At 36.5% G+C, this 16,815-nt stretch overlaps 2 protein-coding genes across 8 annotated transcripts in view; one reads left to right on the top strand and one right to left on the bottom strand.

Annotated features, from left to right (window-relative positions):
• The window catches only part of LOC105153832 (phytanoyl-CoA dioxygenase, peroxisomal), a 46,907-nt gene that overhangs the window by 20,336 nt on the left and 9,756 nt on the right, over positions 1 to 16,815 (top strand). The gene's annotated exons all lie outside the window — the stretch shown is intronic.
• The window catches only part of LOC105153834 (uncharacterized), a 29,155-nt gene that overhangs the window by 5,094 nt on the left and 7,246 nt on the right, over positions 1 to 16,815 (bottom strand). For all 5 annotated transcript variants that reach the window (XM_011068929.2, XM_011068927.2, XM_011068930.2 and 2 more), the window contains 4 exons: positions 2,963 to 3,212; positions 1,985 to 2,181; positions 475 to 612; positions 1 to 61 (listed from right to left, as the gene is read on the bottom strand). The exon at positions 1 to 61 is cut by the window's left edge and continues 246 nt beyond it. In XM_011068929.2, coding sequence (XP_011067231.2) covers positions 1 to 61; positions 475 to 612; positions 1,985 to 2,181; positions 2,963 to 3,058 — 492 coding nt within the window. In that variant the 5' untranslated portion in view covers positions 3,059 to 3,212. The remainder of the gene's footprint in view (positions 62 to 474; positions 613 to 1,984; positions 2,182 to 2,962; positions 3,213 to 16,815) is intronic.

The raw sequence follows: 16,815 nt of genomic DNA on the forward strand, positions 1-16,815 counted from the left end.
GGCGGATCCCCAAGTGCTGTTCCCGAAATCCGGGGCGCAGCAACCCAATTCTTTATTATAGCTGATCGATACGGGATACCGAAAAAAAGAGTGTCAACTTAAAAATGACTGCGTGATTGAAAGTAAATGAAAGAACAGACGTGTTTGTTTTCAAACAGATTATTTGTATGTATTATTTCGATTTTTTTTTTTTAAACTTAACTCGTCGCCGGCAAAAGCTTCGGTCCGAATGAGAATTCTTGCGGACACGTGTCGCGAGAAGCTGACGCGGAAATGATCTCGCAGTGAGAGTCTTTATGCGATGCAAAACGACTTTGACGAAAGGATAGAACACAAAGTAAATCGAATTTCGTTTATTATGCGAGGAAATGCAGCAATTGCGAGGCAATGCCGTAGAACGCGCAAGCAAACGCGCTGCAAATGCTGGTTCATTGGTGTGGTGGTTAATGGCGTAATACATATATACATACAAACCTATAAGGTGGCACCAGACCCGAGAACGGTGGCAAGCACAGGAGTAGAGCGCCTGTCCAAGAGGCAGCCAGCCCGACGACCACGCGACGTGGAGAGACCAAGGCGGCGTAGTGAAGCGGTGCAGCGATCGCGTAATACCTGCAGAGAGTATAATTGCGAGGCGTGGCTGGCAAAAACGAGATACAATTCAGATGCCAATGTGGGATGCCAATGTCGTTTTACACTCGATCGAGCGTCTAACGATTTCGAATGAACTCGTTAATTCTGACTTGTCACTTAATCAACTTAAGTGATATGCTCGGTGATATACGTAAGACGTGCACGATGTCATCGCTGGATAACCAGTGTTTTTGAAAAAAAAATTGATGAATCTTTTCAATAAAGCAACGCTTTCCATGATGAGAAAATTCAGAGGAGAGTCAGAAAGTGATAAACGAGGTGGTAGTAAATCTGTTTAAACTACTGAATAAAATATACGGTCGATTGAGCCACGGTCGAGCTTGACTTTTTGCAAAGAATAAAACGGAAAAGAAGTTTTTCGTATTCTCGAGCGCGTTTCTTCCATATTTTCTTAAAAGGATCTGCGCGATGCAATGGAATTCACAGAGATTCGCGTACAGAAAGAAAAATACGAAATCTTAATAAGATTTTCGAAATCGCTCTTAAAATTATTCGAGTATAATACATATTTACATCAAAGAAATGAAATTATTCCAGTTGACGCATTCCAGATTCGCTGTACGGTTTAAAAATTGTATAGTTGTTAATGCAAGTCTGACGGTGAGGGGATGAGCAACAAGTAGAGATGGAACGACAAGGCGAACGAACATCTCATGTCAACTGACAGCTACGATGATACTATTTGAACTCGTAGAATCCTTATTTGACATCTTACGTCGCATATCTCGGTGTCTTTTGTGTCAGATGAAACCGAGGCCTCGTTCATTACTCGATATATGTCGTATATTGAGATTGAACTCGATTTTTATCGAAAAATTTCACAAGAAGAACCTCTCAGATTCTTCGTCGATTTACTCAAGCGACAATGACGTTCTTCCTTTTATCGGTGTGAAATTCTATTTCAAACGGTATTTCAGTGTAACTGGAAGTGTGCACGTTGTCTATAGTTTGAACAATGTAAAAAAATTCTCCGAGTAATTAACCAGTAAGTGGTATTGCGAGAATAATTTTATCGAATCGTTATATATTAAATAATGTATGTATTTTGATCGGAAATACATAGGATATATTATTCTCGAATTGCGCAAAGCAAGAATTTCAAATATGAATTATATATAAAACGTGATTTTACACGTGATTGATCTGAACGTAATGATTAACAGATATTCTCTTTATGTCAATCTCATTCACTTGACGCACCATTTATTGAGGAGCCGCAGAAGCGAGCAATGAATTGAACGGGAAACTGATACTGATCTTCATTCATCGGAAGTCTTCGATTCTCCGGGTATCGTGCAGCGATATTAGAAAGAGAATATGTAAGATTCACCTGTCGCAGTTTAAACCGGTGACGGTCCAAAGGGCAACCGGATGTAACAGCGCCAGTAGAAATCCGTAAAGGACGCACCACGTACCAGTAAGCGGCCACGAGCCGGTTGCAAAGATCAGCAATATCAGGCACACCGCCGCTTCCACGGCACCCAAATGGATCAGCAGTAAAGTGTTTGCCGTTTGCTGCTGCTGCGTCTGTGGACATTGTGATATGACTTGAAATGCCACAATTCTGTCACGTTATCGCAAATTTCAATGCCCGGCGAGACTTGGTAATTTAAACTTTTAATAGACTGATACGACAATTTTTTTATGTGTTATTTACGCGGACTCTGCTTCCTGTTTGCTCTATCATTTAAGATTCTGAAGGGTCTCAATCATCTAAAAGTTTCATTTTCCCCTCCTCCTCTCTCTCTCTCTCTCTCTCTCGGGATGAGAATATTCAATGGTATTTCAGAAACTTGAAAGCAGGCGGAAGCAAATAAGTAAATCCGCGCTGTCGTTTATAAAAAGTCATAATTCGCATCTTTATCTCGATAAATAAATAAGCTTCGTCGAGCGTACCATGCGTACATATTTTTCGAAGAATTTATTTTTTTCTCTTTCTCTTTTTTGAAACTCGTAGTTCCAGTCCAGATATGCTTTTAACGGATTTAATATCATGAACTCTCTGGCCGAAATGCCAGAAAAGTTCAACTAATTTACATTCAAGAGAGCAGTCTACACGTGTCTCCTGAATTTGTAGTATTTCTGACACGAGTGATTGCAATAATATTGCTAAAATAAATAATGCGTTCACGGGCAGCTTCGAAATTATTCACAACATGTTGTGTTTGACTGAATGCTATCCTGATTCGCGATTAAAAATACAATGAAAAAAGATATGAAAACAGAAACGGAAGAGAATAGAGAAAAATTTCATGAGCATCGCTAATATTAAAGATATTGCGTTATTAATATTAAAGATATTGTTCACCTGTTTACCAAGACCGAAAACGACAAGGAGAATGTAACCATTCAGGAGAAGGCCCAAAGTTGACACAAGAGGTACGCCGAAGGCCCAAGGGCCCATTCCTCCTCTTCCTCCCTGTGCTTTATTTATTTTCCTTTTTTGCGTTCGGAATTTCTTCCTAAGTGAAAGAAGAATTCAATTCAAGTGAATTTGTCGACTTCGTTGGGTTTCCGGCTCCTCTTGTGCGACATCATAACGAATCTGACTGAAAAATCTAAAAGCCATACATAATTTTAATTAATATAAATTATTTTATAATACATAATTTACTTAAATTTCCTTTGCACACATAAAGGAACATAAAGCCTGCTGTAAAATTGTTTGTGCCACTTGGTCATTATCTCAGTCGCTTCATTGTACAATTCTATCAGAAAAATAACTTGCATATCATGTGAAGTGATATCAAGGGAACTTCATATTTACGGCAGGCACATAGCAAATGATGTTATCTTCAGCGGTACGCTTCAACTCACCTGTCATTAGCATTATATTATAATATCATATATAGATATCGACATGTAACGCAAGTTAAATTAGATGGTCAAGGACGAACATGCAAAAGGTCACATATTGTAGTTGAATGTTCAACGATTCATGTGCAGTTATGGTGACGCTGATCGCTGAATCCTTTCAACTTCAAAAAAGTAGATATAAACTGGACTTCTATGCAAGGACAATCTTACGACTCTTTTATGCATTTTAAATTTATTAAAAAGATACAATTTTTTCGTTTCACGATAGTAACGTAAAATGTTTTCAAGGTAAATGGTTGAACAAGTATTTAAATCTTTCGATGCAAGGAATTTACACGTGTCGCAGGATTTTTTTTTTTAAACGAGTTATAGAATTCTTTGATTGCATATATAATATATTATCATATTATAAATTAAAGCACGTTTAATATGACACGCTCTTTGATCTGAAATAAAAGGAAGTCTCTCATAACTCGCATCATCTATTTCACGACGTGTTCGAAAATGCGTATTTTCCGCCACATATTGTTTTGCGGATCGTAGCGACAAGCAGCTGCCGGGTGACATAATTTAATTTTGACGGTGCCGCGGTAGTTCCATTATCGACCATTAGCGTATCTTCCAGTAGACGCACGTCGATACGATTTGCGAGATGCGGCTGCTGGAATTCCTAGATAGCTAGCCTATCGTCTCGCGACGAAGGGAAAAGATGACCTCGTTCACTGTTGTTGAATCTTACAGCGTCGACTATTAATAGTCGCTCGGCTACAATTTCAGTCGGGATCCAAACCATAATTAAAACATCATGGTATACACATTGACGAAATTGTCCAGTCCAAGCGTTAAATCAGATTAGACTTTCTTAAACATCTTTCTAAAATTAACTATAATTTACGACTGTTGATTCAGTTAAATAAACCTTTTGCGCCGATATTGCATAACATTAAACTCGCACTTGAAATTTATAAACTTCACCTTTCGTTGACTGCTCCAATTTGTTTTCGAAATAGTAATGCAGTAATTTCTACTGCATAACGAGCAGCGGAACGCAAATAATCCCATTAAAATCCTAAATTCTGATAAAATCTAATCTTCATAAAACCGCCGTCCTTTCAAACACATTCTATTATACTTCGCAACACATTTTCTATTCCGCAAATATGGCGAACGGAGAATTTCATTCAGAATTCCTCCATGCGTTCTCATGTACGTGATTGCATGCGTTACATAGATATTTACAAGAATTTATCGAATATTTCATCAATTGTATTTCCTATATTACATCGTACGTTCTAATATATATGGTAAATCGTATAATATACAAATACTTTGACCTAATATGTAGTAATAATACGAAATCAGAGCAGGCAAATATTTCAAATATTTCAATAGAGCATAGAAATCGAAATGAAAATCTCATCGAAAAAAGCGACGGTAAGAGAACTTCTTTTTTATTTCAAGCGGCTTCTTAATAGATTATATCGAGTTAAGAGGTTCTATCGAGATTATGTAGGTTTTTACCTTTAGAAAGTTCTATATCGATTTTTTAATAAATTATCTGCAGATCTGAAATCTTTATAGAAACGCCCGTTTTAATTTTTATTTAATCCATGCTTCTTTTTCTTTTGCGTCTTCATTTACTTTATCATATATCAGCAATTTAGTTTAGGTAATGTTCTTAAAAGATTAAAATGCATTAAAAAAAAAGAGCTAATTATTGCATAACATATAAACGTGATTGTTTTTATAAATTGTTTTAGGATTGTTTCCTAGCTATTTTGCTAATTGTAAAAAGATACCAAAGATACCTCTTGTCATGAAGTGAACCGCACAAAATTTAGGAATGTTAAAAACTGAAATGCTATTAATAGATGTGTTCGTGCAGCACGCGTTGACATACATCCTGAGCTCTAAATTAGCGATCAAATTTTAATTTGTCGATCAATTTGACGTGGAACGATTCGGAAGTTTCTCCCATTTATGATTAATGAGTGTGGATGAGTGAAGAGCAATCCGTGAGAGGTATACACGACGGAATAATAAATCTCTGCAAATGCATAATCGTGTGTTATTTAGCGATCGCGTCCCCTGCATTTTATTACCGAGCACTTCCCTCAAGTCTTGAGTTATATAAAACGCAATTTACCACGTATTCGTTTACGCGATTTATACGGTTTATAAACGACACGATGATATTTTGCGAAATGGACAGTAAAGTCGTTCGTCTTCAGGGAAACAACAGACCTATCGAAGCAGATAATCGCGTTTCATAGGAAATTTGTAAAGGATATATTTGAATAAGATTAAAGAACGTTTCTTTTTACGGTGTCAGCGCAGGTATGCTGAAACAATCGATGCCGACCTTCCGTTTGCCTCTTTTATCCATTTTCACTCGATTTCTTTCTGTGAAACCACTTGTATTCCACTATCACGCGAGCCGGTACGTGCATCAACATTTTACCGTTCGACCTTCCTCCTATTCTTTTTTTTCGTGCCCCACTGACCGCGAATTTTATACGATCTCTCATATTCATGTGCACGCGAGACTGCCGCGGGTCATCATGCTGCCATTAATCCTGACCTGTCGTTTCTTGATAAATTATCTCTTCGTTTATATTTATGCAACGGCGATATATAATAACATTTTTCCTCATTTGCATCTACGATTATCCATGCCATTACGAAGATTTTTCAAAAGCCGAAACGCGTCGCGTCGCGTCGCGTCGTGAGACACGTAAGAGAACTTTCCTGAATTATTCAAAGACTGATTGGTTCCGCCGAATGAGTTTGCCGATTGCTAAAGTCGATATACATATATAAAGCGGCGGCTTCGGATAACTTGTTGCGCTAGTGGTTTGTGCAAACGAGACATGGGTATAGTCTCGGGGACCGTTTCTTGCGAGGATTCAAATTACAGAGCCCTCAGGGAACTACCATTTATCGCTAAGGTACTTGTTGCACGATACTCTTCGCACGTCACGCTGGAGTTCTAGAAGGATCCCACGATTAATCGATAACTCGAAAGCACTCGCACATCTGGGAATTCCCCGTAAGCGACTCTTTTCGTTATCTATGGTTTAACTTTCGCAAAAACGTAGAAGAAAATGCAAAGCATTAATCTACGTGTCTATATATTCTTCCTCGTGTAAATAAAATAACAGAAAATATAATTAACGTTCTCCCCCTCGTCGTGTGTAATTAATATGTTACACAATATGATTTGTATAATACAATTTACTTTTCAAATTAAATTCGGATAATTTCATGTTACAGTGATTTCATGTTATCTAAATTTAATCATAATTGCGGAGGTTTAATGGTTCTTCGAGATAACGAGCATGTACATATACTGAAGCGTGTCCCAATTCAGTTGACGACCGTATGGTTCGATACACGTTTCCGCGGTAGAAGATGGTAAACCACGGCGGGAACGTGGCACATAGTACATGAACAGAGCTCGCTACATCGTAGAGAGTTCGTTACATCCGAGAGAAATTGTGTTCTATTCCATCATCGAAAGCGGAAACTTCTGTTGGGCAAGAGTGTCGGCAGGATATCGATATACATAGACGGTGACTCGATACAACACGAGCGGCGATCTATTATATATATTAGGAAAGAGAAAATAGACGAAGCTCTGATTTGTTAATTAGGTTTACAGACAGCAGTTGGTTCGCTACTATTATCAGATTTTCGTTCTTTTTATTCATATGCGAACGAATCAGATAATTTTTGTTTCACGTCAAAATAATACCTTTTGATATTTTTTGTACATAATTTGTAACCGTACCGTTGTAATCATTAATGACAATTATTACAAGAAGCTTCATTTTACAATGAAAAGATTAATATAAAGAAAATTGCGTTTATTTAGATAAATTGTGTTTATTGAGAATTGTCTTTATTTGGGTACCTATATCTATTCGTAATAATATCACAAATAGTGTACCGAATGTTATTAATTGTTGTATCGCTTAATTGATCGATGAAGAGATGTACATGTGAGTGCCAAAGATGGCAAAATGACTTATGTGCCTTTCTCTTTAACTCGTAAGCTCGTTATATTAATTGACGATGATTCCAGTAAATCAACTGAGTCTCTTTCGAAAATAAAAGCGACATCGGGAAAAATTTTGCTGTCTAGACGTGTGTGTGTGGAATATTTGTTCATGAATTCGCGAGCAAAGAGCAGAAATAAATCATAATTAGCCGTTTTTCAAACTTTACTAGTCGTATTAATTCATCGGTAAATAATAGAAAATTATAATTTATCGCACATCACGATAAATTCGAAATTCCTAGAAGGAATGAATTTCGCTAATTACACGAGCGATATATCACAAAATATATCATTTATGATGAAATTATTTTGTCTTCAGCGCGAGATACGTCAATTATTCCGCGCAAATATGTTCGAGAAGAAATGAACTAAACTGGAGACGTTATGAAAAAAAGATATATAAAAGATATATTATTTTAAAATAGAAATTTTTTGTAATATCTCTCGTTTATTTTATCTTGTTTGTACGATGTAGCACCGCATGATATTCTTTCGCATTACATCGAATCCACTTATCCGTAGCGGCAATTGTTGCTTCATATTTAATTTTGGCCAAAGTATCATATCTTTTTGTGTTCGTCGACGCGATGGCTGTTCGCGAGAGCAAAGTGTGCAATTTACCTGATACGCGCTATATTGATATAAGTTGAGAAGAAACGGTGACCCTCTTTGTTCGCATACAAGCAACTTTTTTATTAGTTAGCTAAGGCAATAAAACTTCTTTTGTAACGCACATGATTCACGATTCTACCGCCATTACTTTGTTCGGAAATAACAATCAATTGTCTCTAATAAATATTTGAAGGCGTCATTATTATTTGATAGACATTATTCTCTGTATCATGCGATTGAATTAGAAATCCTTTAAAAGGTGGAAGCAAAAATAAATCCCGATAATAATTACAGAATACGAGCGCAATAGCGAGGAGGATATAAAGGATGATATATCCCTCCGTGACTGCCAGTATTATCCTACTGCAAATAGGCGTTCACCGTTTGTCAATCGATCTATATACCCACGCCTCCTTGTGCCCCTTTTCTCTTCTAGAAGTGCTCTTCCTTCCGACCTTTGTGGCAAACTATTACTTCACTGAAGTGGAGCACTTCGTAGCGTGGTTGTGTGCGCTCTTCATTTTGTTCCATTTTGTCGTCCGCGAGGAGCGCGATAGCGAAAAGATGAAGATTAAGATACCGAAGAACGCGCTCCAATAAATCACAGCAGATGGATATCACTGTTAGGTACCTATCGGGAATATCACACATCGATTTCATCTGATAAAATAGATATGTATAAAAATTGATAAATCAAAATGGACATCCGCAGTTTAATATTTTATTAATTTTATTTACGGCACGGAAATGCTTGTATTGTTTATTGATAAATCTCGTTCTATTATTATTTCACGTGAAATAATTCTAAGAGATCAATTTACCGGAGAGGATGTCCTTATTCGATCCAATGATTATTTTAGAAGAGTGGACTCTTCATTTTCGTCTTTATTGTTCCAAAGGTAGCAGCTCAAGAAATAGTCGGCCTCACGGTCGGCGGAGGACAATAATGGGAGAAACGTGAAATCCTGGTAAATATCCAGTGGACACGGTATCTCTTTACGGAACCACCTATACTGGTACGACCTATCACATAATGCGCTTTCGCCAATTCAAATATATCACGGAAAAAGGAGAGCGAACCATAAGCCATCATTTAGAACTAGTCTTACATCCTTTTCACGTTCTACAGAATAAATTAGAGAATAGGATCGCTGTCCTCTCCAATTTCAACATATATCTCGGCTGAGACTGGTATTATAATACAAAATGTCACGTCAGTTAGCGTCAGCCTCGTTAATGAATTTTAATTAATATCGTTTGCCGGGCAGTTACGCGAACGTCTCTTTTGTGTCTATGCCTAATTAAGAGAGGTTCCACTAACCCTGCTGACCTCACGGATGTTCCGTAAATAATAAAACAAGTCCTTGGACACGAAAACGTTCGATCGACTACCGACCTTCAAAAGCTCACAGAATTATTCAGGAAGTATGATACAAATAAATCTCCATAAATATGGCACAGCAGTTCGATCGTTGGCCGCTTATCTTTTATGTAAGGACGATATATCGGAAGGAACTACCAAAGGGAGAACAGGAAGAAAAGTTCGATGGAAAAAAGGAATCTCTTTAGATTAGAGCGATCGAAACTTTGAATTATATATTATAATAACGATTATATCTTCTTACGAGGGTGAAGTTTTTTTTTCTGCTTTCCTTCCGCTTCGTGTTTCTCGAAGGAAGTGTAATTTCAATCTCAAAATCGAAAATTTTCGTGATGATTTACGGTTATCCGACATTTATGTTTGACATAATTCTGTGGAACTTTTCGTGTCCGTGAAATACGACCGATTTGTGAAATAGAACATGCGCCTGTCCTTGCAAAAAAAAAAGGTCACGCACTTTGTGTGGCCTTGAGACAGACCCTCTCAACCCCTCAGTCGAGAGCTTTGAGTACCGCGATCGATCAGTTTTTTAGAAGAAAAATGAGAAAAATATTCCGGGAGATTTATTGGATGATCAATTGAAAAGTGTCAGATTTACAGGGAAAAACCGGTTGAAATTCGACCGTTCGTTTTCGTGGATTGAACAATCCAAAAGATCGAAGAGATTTGAATTCAAAACAGATATCTCTGGAATTGTCTGCCGGAAATGGTGATGGGAAATCGCCTCCACTTCCGACGACGTAAGTAGTTACTGAAATCTGAAATCACTTTAGAACTCGACCGAATAGACAGAAGGGTGATAGAGTGAGCCCTCATAATAATAGATGCCCTTGTAGAAGGACACAAGTGAGAAGGTTGCGAAGATTGGTGTCCTTTCGTTTGTGACAGACGCGTCTTATCGGTCTTGATAAGACGGACGCGCGTGCTTTCAGACGTGTGCCAGATAATATCAATAATACAAACGAACGTACTGATTTGCTTGGATGGCCATTAAAGTTTTCGAGCTGATGTGGGACCATTATACTCTTGGAGTAGCTACTCGCTCACTTCGCCACGTATTATTTCAAAATTATGCAAATTCCATCCGGAATTAGATAAGAGATAAAGAGATTACAACGTGAAGAGCGCTGGAATCTCGAGGCGAAGACGCCATTTGCAGTTAATATCACGTATTATGAGGTCTTACCAAATTCAATGTGTAATGCCTCATTAAAGCTTGCATTTAAGCCAGATTAAAATTTTAAAAAGAAGTCTGTTTAAGCTTTTGCGGCGCATCGAGGGTTTTAAAAACTAAATTGCTGCAGAGACTGTTATCATGATCATCCTTTTATCATCTCGACGTGATGGATGATCGGGGAGGATTATGAATGATCCTCACACTAAGTATTTGAAATTCTCAAAAGCATTTTTCCATATTTTAACAATAAAAGGCAAAGTTGGATTGGGAGAATATTTTAGAACCATGTTTTCAAAAAAGATTTACGTCTGAAATGATATTCATTAAAAAACAAACCAAGACTATTAATATACAAAATGATACAGAACGCTTATCCGAAGCATATTTTCCTTTGCTTAATATAGCTTCCCCCACTTGATTCCAGAGTTACCCTCTCCTTCGGTTTTTCGATGAAAATTGTTTATGAATTGTATTGTCATGATCTGATTTTAACATACAGTCTCTGATATTTTATTCATTAACACAAGTTCATCACATCCTGATAGGACTCATAAAAATTGTTATATATATATATATATATATAGCGTTAAATTTGTTGATATCTGATCAAAATTTATTTGAAGAATAATAAAAAAATCTCGAAACTGTCCGAACTGCCTGATTACGTAACTAACATATATTTTCTAACTAGTTAAGGATTAAACTGAACGATTGTAAATCCCAGAAATTTTTAGAAATGATAATCTTTTTTTTTTTTGCGTATAAATAATGCTTGTTTTGAATTTCTGATATTCAGCAACTGAACTTATTCTCGAGCATTCTCGTTCGAATCGATATAAAATCTTGAATTGACGTATCGTTATTATCAATGACATCAAGTCCTCATTTCAGTAACGAACTGAAGATTGGTGTGACGTGTTATAAATTCAGAGGTCGCAACTATATAGAAGTGTCGCCCGGATACTCGGACGACTTTCGTCCTATTAAAAATGATCGTTACGACCCAGAAAACTTCCTGATCTAACGCCAGTTTGTAAAGCGGGGATAATAATCTGACGGTTTCTTCTTTTATATCGTTCGAGAATTTCTCGCATTCGTTCGCTCGTAAAAATCGATGTTATTTTTAAGAGTAATCGTGGCATAGTTCGTAAACGACACGAATTCGATTCTTTATTATCTTTGTACACGCATTTCGGTTCGTTCTTTTCGATCTGTTTCTCGTCTCTCTCGCCGATAGTTCAACTCTTCAAAATATAAATGCAAGTGCACCTTCGATTTTATGAAGCACGATTAACTCTTGCGAGATAAAACAAAACTTTAAGCCTAATCGATCGCAATCTTAATTTTAGTGATGCTTAACAAGTTATTGAATGTGCGATAAGAAGTTAATTCGACGAGTCAGATCCCGTAATAGCGATAGGGAAATTTTGTCATTATTACGAAGCCGAAAGCCGATGGATGAACGAGAGACATCAGGATATTGAAATACCTCTTTGTCTGTGAGACGAGGCTGTCGATAATCGATTTCTACGGTCGTGATTTCATCGAACAACGCGTTAACATGCTTTAATTGGCAGCTGTAGTTTGTGGATTCTGCATTTTACACACAATCACACGTAAACGGCGGTTTATCTTAGTGAGAATTATTCCCGGTGCGTTAATTAATTGATCGTCTTCGTATCGCCCGTAATAAACGATTGGAAGATTATTTCACTTCATGCAATTTAGCAAAAGGAAGGAGGTTCTCATTGTTCAATGTTCTTTGCATCGCGCATTCAGGCTAAATCGACGTTTTTAGACATTTTTTTTATTTACGATTACAATGGATGTGATTTGACGAATTTTTATTCTGACTGAATTCGTCCGAATTGTTTGTCAGAAATAAAATAAGTAAATATATACACGGAGAAAATTTTCTTTTAAAATTTACCCTGAAAATATGGTAGTTGTGGTACAACATAATATTTTAAAGATTTTTACCACTTCAGTAAAATTAATCAAACTTATTTTATATTTTATTGTAGTTTTATTAATGAATGGGAGAGATTTACATTAAAATTTTTCGAAATATAATGTTGTCCTACGACTGTCATATTTTCAAGGTAAACTCTAAGAAAAAATTCTCTCCGTGCAATGAATTATGTATTCCGACGAAATGAACGTCTTGTAATTTCAAAGTTTGAAATTTTAAGAGCTTAGTGTTGCAACTATGGATGACATTGATTAATTGGAAATTTTATTATTAATTTACTCGTTAGTCGAAGAACTGAATACGTGAATAAAGTTTCGCCTCAAGAGAAAAAAATGGAGAATATCATTTCTTAATTAATTTTCTCCCATTTATTACGACATATATTTTGGCTGTGATAAGTTTTTTCCCTCATATCTTCCCTCATTCTGTTTTCAAACATTAAACTAATTAGTTTTTCAATATCTATAATATTTTATATAAAAAATAATAATACGAATTTGAACGGAGAAACAAACTTTGAACGACGAACTTGTTCTGACGAGTTTCGTGTGATATCTGACAAACTATACTCATACAGAATAACCACCTTCACATAGAAAATGCTCTTTGTTTATTTGTTTTGACGTATCCATCAGAACACGCATTCACTGTAATCATAGCCTGAACCAAGTGGACAATTGAAGAGTTTATTGCAACAATGGAGCTAACCCACAATAGTAGTTGAATGTGATATTGGTATTTTTCTTATCACTTCAACTTCAGAGTTTATTTGCAAAATGTGTTTCTACAAAATGTGGATTAGCTCACTGTTGCAGCAAGTATGCTGGAACATACTTTTTTTTTTAATTACTTTAATTACTTTAATTATTATCTGCCGTATTATCCTAATATTTTGCGATATGACGCGATGTGTAATTTATCGCTGATGTCCTTGTATTTCGCGCTGTTAGATTTTAAGCGAAATTTTTAAACGCATGCTCGTTGTCGCTTTCCTTGGATTTCTCTCCTTCAGACATCATAATGAGAAAATCGAACGAAGATTCAGTCACGACTCAGGAATAACCTCGACGATAAATTACGCATTTATTCCGTACTCTCTCTAGCTGTTCATCATTCTTCTAATTTATGCTCTTTTTATCGGTAGGATCAAACCGAAAATGACGGATCAAACGATCCTTAACGAGACTATAACGGAGACAAATGGAGGCCACAAGCGCTTTTTTTAGACGGGGAAAAATTCTCATCTCGCTCATACATCTATTTTAACAAGTGTTACGTGCGATAGAACATTCGCAGCTTCGTAGCGAATTTATTTCATGGATACGAATAAACGTCGCGATATATTACACGAATGTGGATTGATCCAGGAAAAAGCGAGTTGTACGCTGCTTGATTCTGTCAAGCACGTGTGAAATTAAAAATTTACAACATTTGATCTACATCGGTGGCCTCGGATTCACAGCGACATCTTCTCCACTTAAAATGTTTTTCGCGTTTAAATTAGCACAAAACAATTTAACGTATTTTACGCATATTTAACTGGCATTCTTTAAAACGAAAAAGGTGTGTATACACAAATATATTCACATTTGACACATTCGCTGAAAGAAGTGTCATTAAAATTTTCTGCGATGTATCAGAAACACTTAAAGGCAAAACAGATGATCGTAGAAAGAACTTCCTTGAGTTTCTGGGAAGAACATAAAATAGAGATACTGGAAAGATATTGGCATCCCGAGATTCTACGAGAGAACCCATCTCAAACTTCGATTTTTACTGTATTTTTTTATGTAAAAGCTGATTCGTGTTCATTTATTATTGTCTATAATGTCATTTGGGTTTTGTATAATGTTATGCAATGATAAGAAATGCTTCTGATATCACGGGTGAATCACAATGCTCGAACAAGCGAGGGGAATATAAATGAGATGAATAAAGTGAACGAGATACAAAGGGATACTTTGTAAAAACGCGCAAGTTTTCCTTCCACCAAGTGTTACCGTGATATCGATAAATTCTGGTTGTGCTCTAATAAAACTTGATAATATTTAATAATATATGAAATCTTAAGGATTTCACTCGCATTTTTATATTTTTATATTTTTATATTTTTAAAACCGAAGTGCTTTCTTGTAATTAATCACGTTGTGGTGACGTTTATCCAGAAGGTGAGAAAGAAGTTGAATGTTCAATCTGACAAATTGCGAAATAATGTTCTTATTTTTTACGACTGAGGATGTAGTCCACTTGATGTTACAAAATATTTGATTGACCGGAAGAACGAATATTATTAATTAACCAAAGAATGCTACAAATATTTGTAGTATCAAATGAATCATAACACTGGCTGTATTTGTGCTATTTTAACTTAATTTTTTTATCAGACGTAAGACAAGAAGAGAAATAATACTGTAATAATAACGCAATAATACTGATAACGAACGCATTCATTGAGAGATACTTTCTGTATTCTCTTTATTATGACGATTTCGATCACGATTGCTATTACAATCACAGAATTTCTCAAGTAATCATTGAATTATGATCGCTCGAGAATTATACGGATACTTTCGCTTGTCATTTGGCAGCAGATATCTCGTTGAATAATAAAAGAGTCGCCACGTGTTCCTGCCAATCCACGAACATCCTAATGTATTCGTGTTGCTACTCACCACGGATATTGGACGATCGATAATGTATATTTCGTTCTACGTGGAATGCAGCATTCGTGTTTGTAAGGGCCGGAGGAATATTGCAATTACAAAGTAGGTACCGACCGCGTAATGTTCCATGTATCCGTTTCTACCTCGTATTTCGTATTACAGTAAGCCCGTTTGCACAGGTGCCGGCTGTGGATTCCTCCACCACAGATGCTCGAGGGATTTCGGGGGAACCTTTTCAAAACTCAATTCCCAGTTTCCATTTATTTGCAATAATTACGTTTGTCCTAGGACATTAAACTGACATGTACTATTTAACTTTTACACGGCAGAATATTATTCGCGTGTAATGCGAGGAGGACCGTATTCGTCTTAAAAGGATTATGTTGACCCGGTCACAGGCAATTAACGTGGATAAACTAGTTAAGATTCATGAAAATAGTACTCTTTCTACGCTCAAAATACTTCTATTTTGAGTAAAACAAACAATGTAGGAACGATTTTCTCTAATTTCCAATGACAATCGAGTCGGTTATATAGACTTAGCAATGGCAATTTAACTTTGAATAACCAATTCAACTAACTACACAAAACATATTGAAGTAGACGTACGAAATGTACAGGCGTAGATCTTTAGCGAAATTTAATCGAAGATCATTCTTTGTTTTCACTTGTAATTTCATTTTGCAATTTTTCAACGTGACATTGCCACGACAAAATTACAATTGTAACGCACAAATTTGTTATGAAATACTTCTTGTATCGATCTTTGTCGTACGAAATTCTTGAATAAGGAACAGAATCCCCCGCATCTTCTCTATCCTTCCGCTTCTCGTTATTCTGTCGTAAATGACAAGCTTAAATGAGTTTCAGCTTGCATGACCTAACAAACCATATTGATCTGGAACACCGAATTGAAACTGAACGGGACAACTGACATATCGATTCCGCAGCATGTCCTACTTTCGTCAAGTCGACTGTGAAGGATACGTCGCTCTTCGTGCTCTTTTCGATTTGTCTTTATACCGTTTGTCTTGAGTAGTCGCGCTCAATGGACTCACTCAGATTTCAACTGATCGGAGGAAGAAGGATTTCTATGTAGGAAATTCGGAGGATCGAAGGGATTCAGTAGAACGACTGGACGATATGTGACTCCGGAAAGCATTTCCCACATGCATCGACCACGAAGACCTTGGCACGCTTCTTCCAAGGTGCATCGACGTATCGCCGCGATTTCTTCGTAGCACGCATCGACCTGATAACAACAGCGCGAGATTTTTTTCAGAAAGTTTCCTTCGTTGAGTACAGATACATTTTGTAGATAAACGCTTAAATGCGTGCAAATGTAATGATTACTTAAGTACGAAAGTTACGTAAATATATTAATGATACCTCTGGCCTGGTTTACGAAGCGTAACTTTTAAATACCTTTTAATTATGTATATTAATATACATTAAGAATGTAAGTAATTGACGTGTTAG

This window comes from Acromyrmex echinatior, chromosome 12, assembly GCF_024713525.1.
Source record: "Acromyrmex echinatior isolate Ae372 chromosome 12, ASM2471352v2, whole genome shotgun sequence".
In the NCBI taxonomy this organism is placed as follows: domain Eukaryota; kingdom Metazoa; phylum Arthropoda; class Insecta; order Hymenoptera; family Formicidae; genus Acromyrmex; species Acromyrmex echinatior.